This window comes from Rutidosis leptorrhynchoides, chromosome 2 (genome assembly GCF_046630445.1).
Source record: "Rutidosis leptorrhynchoides isolate AG116_Rl617_1_P2 chromosome 2, CSIRO_AGI_Rlap_v1, whole genome shotgun sequence".
NCBI lineage: Eukaryota > Viridiplantae > Streptophyta > Magnoliopsida > Asterales > Asteraceae > Rutidosis > Rutidosis leptorrhynchoides.
Window position 1 is genome coordinate 326,728,452 of NC_092334.1, and position 10,388 is coordinate 326,738,839.

The 10,388-nt window shown below is 32.9% G+C and overlaps 1 protein-coding gene across 1 annotated transcript; it reads right to left on the reverse strand.

The window, feature by feature from the left end:
- Window positions 1–6,002: 6,002 nt before the first annotated feature.
- Window positions 6,003–10,144, reverse strand: LOC139891875 (probable inactive ATP-dependent zinc metalloprotease FTSHI 3, chloroplastic). Its single transcript, XM_071874892.1, has 7 exons — window positions 9,717–10,144; window positions 9,543–9,629; window positions 9,403–9,451; window positions 8,432–9,051; window positions 7,631–7,954; window positions 6,474–6,774; window positions 6,003–6,384 (listed from the first exon to the last, which is right to left on the reverse strand). Exons 1-7 carry the CDS (start codon window positions 9,900–9,902, stop codon window positions 6,239–6,241), a joined length of 1,713 nt encoding a protein of 570 aa, XP_071730993.1. The 5' UTR covers window positions 9,903–10,144; the 3' UTR covers window positions 6,003–6,238.
- Between the last annotated feature and the right edge of the window lie 244 nt (window positions 10,145–10,388).

The following is a 10,388-nucleotide window of genomic DNA, read 5'->3' on the forward strand; positions in this document are numbered from 1 at the left end:
CACATTTGTTTCCCGAGAACGCAAAATAGGTACAACTTTAAAATTTCGGGACGAAATTTATTTAACGGGTAGGTACTGTAACGACCCGGATTTTTTCGATCGTTTTACACTTATAAGATTAATATTTACATAAATTAAACCTTACCAACATGATAAGCAATCTAAATTGTTGAGACTTATGTTTTTGAAAAGAGTTTTACACAACGTTTGACCGTCCAATTTGACAGATGATATCACGAACTATATAACATACGATAATTATATGTTTGTGTATATATATGTATTTTTATATATTTAACATGATCTAAGAATGTTTTAACATCTCATTGTGTACTAATAACAATGATTTATAAGTATATTTTGAGACTACTAACTTAAGTTTTCAAAACGATAACTATATGTGACGTTCTTCGACTTAAATACTTAAAACTTATAATGCTTATACATGTATCGTATAGATATGTATTTTATCACTTTTAAAGGATTTATATACATAAAACAATATAAGTATATTTACAAAAGATAGCTATATTTGAATCCTCGTTCCGTTTTCTCAAGATTTTTATACGTATATCTAGGGTATATGTACCCGTATCATACCCAGCTTCTATACGTATTTACTATTGGTATATACACATCACAATCACTTTATTAGCAGCCATGAGTCAGCCAATTTTGGATCTTAGCATGCATGATTAATCAATTTGGCATATTACAAGACTTTTGCACAATATTACAAATTTATACATCTTTTCACCACCATTTATACTCCATTCCATTTTCATTTTTACTACACATTTTCTCTAACCCAAAATACACTCTTAGGAACCTTAAGTGTTCTTCACAATCTCAGCAAATAACCATGAAGATCTAGCTTCAAAAACAACCTTTAATCATCATAAGAAAATCCATTCAAGAACACTTCAAAAATCCTTTCAAGTAAACAAGTTTACTTCCAACCTTTCAATCCAACTCCACCACTCTTTTGATTCTAGGATTTTTCTCATCTCTTACAGTAACTTTGTCCAAGTAACTTGAGGTAGTAACCTTATTCATAATCTTATTCAATTCATATTCATATAGCTATCTTATTTTGTGGTATAAAATTTTAACAACAAGAACATAGTTTGAATGATTTCAAACTTGTTCGCAAACTAAATAGATCCTTCTAACTTGACTTTTAAAACACTTCAAGACCTGTAATATATCATAATTATATGCTAACTTAACAAGATATAACTTGGTTTTACAAAGAACACCTTAAAAACTGAATCTACGTCGTCGGAGTGCAACCGGGGGCTGTTTTGGGTTGGATAAATAAAAACTATCTTGAACTTTGAATTAGAAGTTCATGTTCTGAAAAAATGATATTTCTTATGAATATGTTAACACATAAAAATTTCATGATTTAACTCAAAGTGTAAGTATTTTTAGAAAAATGATCATTAAATGTTGTTTTTATGATGGAAAATGATCACTTTCATAAGTTTCACCAAAGTTTGACCTATAACCTATGATTTCGAATACAAACTAAATTATTATCAGTTCATATTCTTAAAATTTGACTCGATCCAAGGAAGTGACAAGTTGAACCAACAAAAACGGAGTTGTAATGAAGAAACTACGACTAAAACAAGATCGGGTATCCGAAGCTAGTTTAGCTACGAAAATATTTGGAGAAAAATTAAATTAATCATATATTTTCTAATTAATATGATATTTCATATATATTTACTTATGATTTGATTTTATATATTTCAGGACCACCCGTAAACAACACGAGAAGATTAATCATAAGACCTCATGATTGTACGCAACACGTCATTTGACAACACGGTAATTTATGTACGCAACACGTCACTTGACAACATGGTACCATGGGTCGAGATTAATTCTGATCAATACGAATACGATGGGGTCTTTATTTATTTTATTTAAGCAACTAATTGTGGACCACTAACATCGGACTGCTAACTACGGACTAAGAAAATATTAAAAGTATTAAAACTATATATATATATATATATATATATATATATATATATATATATATATATATATATATATATATATATATATATATATATATATATGTATGTATGTATATATATATATATATATGTAACGATTACTTGAAAAGAAAATATGTTGATATATTATATATATGGTTAGGTTTGTGATATCAATCGGAGACCAAGTCGTGTTTATTACCTTCAAGGCAAAACGTGAGTATATAGTCCCACTTTTAAACTCTAAATATTTCGGGATGAGAATACATGCATTTTATGATTTACGTTATGGACACAAGTGATTAAAAATATATATTCTACGTTGAGTTGTACCACTGGCATACTTCCCTGTAACTTGGTAACTACTATTTACATGAGGTATTGTAAACGCGAATCCTGTTGATAGATCTATCAGGCCTGACAACCCCAACTGGACTGGACGACCAGTATTCAACGGTTGCACAGTACTTCGTTTCGGTTAATACACTTGGTACGGTGCAGTAAGATTTCATAATAAAGGGAATATGAGACGTTGATTAAATGTTAAGTATGGCTATCAAGTGCTCAACAACTTAGAATATTTTTATTAAAACGTTTATATATGAAATCTTGTGGTCTATATTTATAACGCTGCCGGCATTAAACCTATATCTCACCAACTTTATGTTGACGTTTTAAGCATGTTTATTCTCAGGTGATAACTAAAAGCTTCTGCTGCAACATGTTGAATTTAAGCAAGATCTTGAGTATGCATATTTGTGTCAAAAATAAAACTGCATATCGGAGGATTTGTAATGTAAAATATGTTGGAGGTCGTATTGTTATTATCACATGTAAAGTTTGTAAGTCTAAGATTATCGCTAAACGATAATCATTATTAAGTTGTTTAAACCTTGTATTTGTAATAAAAGCTATGGTTTGTATTGTAAAAACGAATGCAGTTTTTGAAAAATGTCGCATATAGAGGTCAATACCTCGCGATGAAATCATATGTTATTGTATTCGTCCTTATGGTTAAGGTCGGGTTATGACAATATGTATGTATTTAACATGTAGAGAAAATGAGTAGTAGGTAGGCTTGAGCTGTATACTCCTTTTAATTCTGTAAAGCTGAAAAAGACTGTAAAGTAGTAATACTAAACCCAAAAGCAACCGTCCCATGTGAACTTGAATCTGGATCTGAATCAAACATTACGCGTTCCGCGTAATATGCCACACGGTACGCGTAAGAGTAAATTTGAATCTGTATTTATAACATGAGTTACGCATTTCGCGTGAATACTTACACGATCCGCGTAAGTTGAAACAGAAATTTCTTTTTTTTTATTTTTTTATTTTTGCGTTTGTTCTTTGTTGATCCCATGTTGACGTATATTGACTTGGAACTTTCATTTGAACTCTTTTTCTTCGATCATCTTTAACTTGCATTCGAGTAACGTTATCTCGATATATATTTGGTTTAAATTCGTCGTTTTATCGTCGTTTCTTCAAACTTCAAGCTCGTGTTTACTTTTGTCGTTTTTCTCGTGAATTATGCATTTGAATGTCTTCGTAAAAAGGTAAAAGCTGATGAAATATAAATGATATTGCGTCGAAATATATGTATGTTTAAAGCAATATCACGCTTCAAAACAAGATTTGGTTGATTATGTATATGCAGGTCATTCATCAAATCCTCATAAAGATAAATATCAAACTTATGTATTCCTAAATGGAGAACGCTATAAAAGACTAACAACTATCTTCACCAACAACTATATATGAAGATAATGCAGCTTCCATAATACAAATGAAAGAAGAGTATCAAAAGTAACAGAACAAAATATAAATGCTGACGAGGCACCAAAGCCATAGACGGTCTAAACGGTCATAAGTTTGATGGAAAAGAATGGTATGTTGGTAAGGCTCAGAAAAAGACTGAAAGGGAATAGGAATTGAAACAACGGTTTGAGCAAATCATGAAGGAGACTGTAGAGAAATCACAGGGGCTAAACTTGTACACAAAAGATTTAGATGATATAGTTTCAGATGAAAACCTCAGATTCTTCTCATAACTCAAGATCTCATCAAGGACAACCAGATTGAAATGAGATATGTTCAATCCAGCAAAAACTCTGCCGATCTTTTAACCAAAGCACTTCCAACTGCTATTTTCAGAACGCATGTTCACAATATTGAAATGAGGCATGTTCAAAAGATGTAACAGCTCAGCAATGTCTACTTGAGGGGGAGACAACTCTATACTGCACTCTTTTTCCCTTAGCTAAAGTTTTTTTCCCCACTGGGTTTTCTTTAGCAAGGTTTTTAACGAGGCAGTACTAGTTGATATCTAATGAAAATAAATTGACATCCAAGGGGGAGTGTTATGATACTAAAGTCAAAGAAGGTGGATGCCAATTTTCACATGAATCCAAATTTCATTACTATTTCACCTAACATATATCATTGAAGACACGGATGTATAGTAAAATTTTAGTATTATAAATATCAATCAGTTGTAAGGATATTGAGTACACAATCATTCAATAATATTTCATACTTCCTTCTTTCTTCTCTATTATTACTCCGTAGTAGATTATAATTGAAATAAACCACTAAAGGTAGTTATAAACTACTAAATTATAACAATTTTGTATTTTATGTTTTTTTTTTTTTTTTTGAAAGGCCTCTTGTACCCGACCAACACTTGCAACCACTAGACCAAATCTTTATTTCTATGTTTGTTTTTAATTAAATTAATATAGTGAATTTAATTAAATTAATATAGTTAATTTAATTATAAAACAATAATTAATGTTAAAAAAAGATTTTAAAAATAAAAATGGACACTGAAAATAGACACTGTGGACACCCTTACTCATATCACAGTCAGTCAATCTCAAGGTCCATTTTGGACACTGAAAATGGACACTGAGAAGGACTACGGGCACCTCGTGCTCTTATTACCCATATAAAAATATGTTAAAATTCTAAATCATACGAGTCACTTGGCTCCGTTTACCATCAATTTCTTTCTCAAAACAACAAACGTGCAACTCATTTTAAATCAGCGGTTGCACTTTCATATTCTTAAAGAAAACACTGAAAAGTTTACACTTCATCGGCTAGATTGAGTGGTAGCACGTGCTACCACTGAATACAAGCTAGATCCGCCCTTGATCACAACTATAGAAAAACCTGCCGAAGAGAGACCGAAGAGGAAGGAGAGAAAAACGGTAATAGAGACGGTCACCATACCTCCGACGAGGTGCCGGAGACCGAAGCCAAGGTTGGAAAATTAGGGTTCTGCAGATGTGATGTAGTGAGAAGATAGAAAAAATAGTAAAGAGAGAAAAGATGCAAGCTACTTAAACTCTATAAGTATCTAGTTATTATGTTGTAATACAAAGAAAAAGGGATTTTAGACCATTTGTAACGGTCACCATCCCACGCAGTCGGTGGTGACATGGCACAAACTCACGCCTTGTTTTTGGGTTACTAGAGCGAGGCTTTGAGTTGTGGCTTGGGCGTGCGTTGCAAAATAACGATAAAACTCACAGCCGTGAGTTAATCTTATTGGTCCAAAACATTTTAGCAAAATTTTTTTTATTTCTTTTTTACTCGACTTTCAATTTTATTTTACAACATTATCACAATACTCCCAAGTCCCAACCAACAATTAAAGCCACACCATCATTACTTCACATTTTTAACCAACACCACAACAACATAGAAAAAAAAAATAATAAAAAAAAATATAAAAAAAAACCTACACCATAAACTCACGCCCACATTCATTAAAAATGGTTAAGGAGGTATGATGGAGATGAAGAGGATTCAGATCAAACAGAGAACGGCAAGAAAAGTTGAGAGCTGGAAATTTTTGAAAAGAGTTTTCGTTGTACGGAGGGAGAAAGAAATCACATGGGAGTTCCGCTAAAATGTGTAGAGCGTAATGACGTATGTAGTTTCATTTTGATTAATGAACTTAAATCAGCGTAAAAAGCAACCATCGTTTTTATATGTATCAAAATCATCAATTATCAACTCAAATCAAGATATTAAATGAAAATCATAAACTTTCAAATACAAATAGAACAATAATATGGATGTCAATGTCTATATCTTACACATCCATCCATCCATCCATCCATCCATCCGAACCGATTACTACTGCTTAACAATCAACCCTATTCAAGTCAGTTGGGTTATCCAGTTCTGTTTTCTTGTACAACCCGAATCCAACTTCCTCAGCTAGAAACCCCAAATCCCATGGACCCACCCTGAGGTGGTGGTCCAAACGGAAATGGTTTACCTTTGCTGACATCATCATAAACTTTACCTCTAGCTCTATCAACAGCTTCGAGTATATCATCTTCTGTCACAAATTCAGCACCTGAAAAACAACATTACAATATTACTAAAGCATCAAGTATAATCAAGTATTATCAGGTTGGAATCATAGATAGTTCACTTAGATCAAACCTCGTCTACCGGCAAGAAGAACAGCTTCACGAACAATGTTTTCAAGATCGGCCCCAACTAGGCCTGGAGTGATGTTTGCAACATGTTCGGAAATGGTATTTTTATCATCCTCCATCGGGACATCTCTTAAGTAGAGGTTACAAATGTCTTTTCGACCACTCTCATTTGGTTCGTCTACACGCACTTTTCTTGAAAACCGACCAGGTCTCATCAATGCTGAATCCAGTGTTTCGGGTCGGTTTGTAGCAGCTATAACCACTACACTTTCCTCTTTATCAAACCCATCCATTTCTGTCAAAAGCTAACAAAATCATAAAAGATGATTGTTTAGACTTATGTATATACCAATCTATAAAATAAATACATTCATATACAATGAAAATTTAAATATGGTAATTGCAGCCTAACTACTAATGAATAGGTTTAATGGTTTATTAAGATTGTATTTTATCTCTATGCTTCATATCGGAAAAAACTATAAATTAGCTAAAAGGAAAACATGTCAATGAGATGATCAAGTTAAAAGCAATGTTGCAAAACTCGCAACTCGGAGAGTACTCTGCCGAGGCTTTGGAGAGACTGATCAGCAACTCGGACATTAATCAGATTGAACTTTTTATAAATTTAAATAATAATATATGCATAAATATAAAAGAAAACATAATGTTTAACATAACTGTCTAAATACATTAACATAATCGTTCAATTTGTTCAAAAACACTAAAATTCTAGCTCAAGATATATAAAAATGTTGACTATTTGACTTTGGCCGACTTCCCTATTTTGACCCATTATTCCATTAACCGAAGTTGACCACTTAATTAAACGAATTTTCAAAAATCAGATTGGTCTGTTCTTAAAAAGGAGTAGTCAGGTTTTTTACATCAGTGGTTAAAAGTTGTGCCTAATGTCATCTTAAAAAGCATACAACCTCTATTTTTATTCAAAGACTTGTAGTATCGCTACAGAAACTGTTCTTTTAAAATCATCCCATCCCAACCCACAAGCACTGATACTGCTGACAAATGACATATTTCCAACCCATCTTGACACCTTTAAATGAAACGTTTATATGTATAGCTCTATCATGACGTCACTCCTGGACACCGAGTTTATAAATTTGACAACAAAAGTCAAAGAACGGGAATAAACATTACCTGGTTTAGCGTCTGGTCACGCTCACAATTCAAAGTTCGCCCACGTTGACCCCCAACAGCATCGATCTCATCAATGAAGACAATAGACGGCGAGTTTTTCCTTGCCTCACGAAATAAGTCTCTAACTCGAGCAGCTCCTCTACCAACAAAAACCTCAACCAACTCACTAGCAGAAATCGAGAAAAACGACACTCCAGCTTCTCCCGCAACAGCCCGAGCCAACAATGTTTTCCCAGTTCCTGGACGACCAGTCAACAAAACACCTTTCGGTAGCTTAGCCCCGAGCTTCATGTACTTGCTATCTCCTTTCATACACAACACAATCTACAAAAGAAGAAATGCAAAGTTCATTATCCCAAAATGTAACGTAATACAGAGAAAATTAAACATAATCAAGGTTGCAAAAACCTCTACTCCGGGAGTACACGGTCAGGACTTTTGCGACAACTCAAGAAGTAACCAGGAGTAATTGGATTGGACCTTTTATACATTTAAATAATAAATTTCAAAATTATATGTGTATATATACAAGAAATTCGTACACATAAACATAAATGTTAACATATTTGTCAACAAACATAAATATAATCTTCAATTTTCGAAAGCTCTAAAATTCTAATTTAAATGTGAATTCATATATTAGAATGATGACCAATATTGACTTTGACTGGTTTTGATTACCGACTTTGACACACTGACCATCGTTGACCACCAATTAATTACTCGGATTTTGAAAAATCGGCTTGGCTGATTCCTAAAAAGTACTCAAGGAACTATCTCCTTCACAAAACATAATAATACCTCTAGAAGTTCTGTTTTGGCAGCATCAACACCCTTAACATCATCGAAAGTTACCGATTGCTTTTTACTTGGTTTTTTCTTTATTATTTTCCCAAGATCATGTTGAGCATTGAGCTGATAAAAAGTAAGCAACACCATGATCCAAAACGGTGCAACTTGAAAGAAAATAAATAATAAATTCTTGGTCGATGGAGAAAGTAGTGCACGATTTGATCCATAAGTGATCCCTTTTTCTTTTAGCATCCTAAATAACTCATATTTGTCATCTTCCACATTTCTTGTATGATACTCCCATTTTGGAAAAGACATTTGAATAGCCACGTTGAATCGTCTTGTTAGTGAACCAGTATACGGAGTTTGAACGTTTTGCTCTCCAGTAGATTTCTTATTGAAGTATATTTTACGCGAATTCTCATCAAACTGAACTCTTGTGACACTCCCGTTTTGTATACCATTAAGCAAATCGGAATAAGGAACTTCAATATAGTGTGAAGTAGGTAACTTTGGAAGCCAAAAAGAGCATAATCCCACTGCAACACAAAAAGAAGCTCCAGCTGCAATTGCATAAAGGTTTGGGGGTCGTTTATTATCAGATTGTTTCGTTCTTTTCGGCTGCTTTTCTGCAAAAATAAAGCAGCAAGAGGAATAAGTGTGAATGATCAAATGCGCATTGCATTAGGGATAGCAACCAGATGAGGTTAGTCCAATGATTGTGGTAGCAAATAATTTCACTTTATAAGCAAAGTATCTAAATCATTTAACAATTTCTATGGCAAATGTTGAATGCTTCTGGAAATAGGTGGCAAATGAGGCATTATATTCAGAATTGGGCACCAATGATAAAATAATGCAACACAATATAATCAAGTTATGCGAAAGCAAGCAGTAGCTTAAATTACAAATGTTGTATTTTATATAAAACAATGGAAACAAATAACACAATAAACAACAGAGTTTCAATTTTAGCTCACCATGTTTAACATCTTCTACCACATTTGTATTCTTCGAATGGCATCTTATCTTCACAGAGACATTCAAAATCAGTAACAATACATACAATTCAAACTAATTCACAGCTTCCAAAATCAAATTACTAAAAATTATTTCATACCTTATTTTTCTTCTGATCACAGACTAAATCTAAACCGAATCGATAATAATCCTTCCAATTAACATTCCCTACAACACCAGAACTCTCCTACAAATATAAAAACAAAAATTACAAATTCTCATAAAATAATGCAAAATATAATTACTTTACAACGAAAAAATTACTCGTACAAACCTTAAGTAGAGCAGGTAGTTGTTTTACTTTAACAGCATGCAAAGCAGAGGCGCGATAATTTGTACAAAACATGAGCGATGATGATCTGTTAGTGTAATACAACCTATTAGATCTGTAACGATCAACAGATACTTGTTTGCTAGGTTGTATAGAAATCATCCGTGACGTATTCCATGAGATTGACATTATGAATGATTCTAGGGTTATGAAATTGCTGGCAAAATCGAAATTGATTGTGGTCCGATAACCGATGCACCAGGTAGTATCGGTTTGATTTTACGACTTAACTGCAAATTTCAGTCAATTGAAATTGAAATCAAAATCAGAATCAGTGATAAGAATAGTATTGGTACGTGAATTCTAGTAGTTTTGTTGCAGAGATTGAAGAAGCATGTTCAAATTATTGCTTGAAATCACCCCGTAAAACTCGTTAAATATTCACCGACTTATAAGTTATCAACTGCTGCTAGGGCTTCTATTAAAAATGGGCTAATAGGGCCCAACAAATGTAAACTAGTACTAGGCCGAAAGTATTTCTATGATGTTTGTTTTAGATTATCTTTTTTTTTTTTTTAAGGCAATAATTATTATAAATATATTCAATTTAAAAAATTTGAATTGATACCGTTGGATAATAGTCCAAATCATGACAAACATTTAGTAGACAAATAC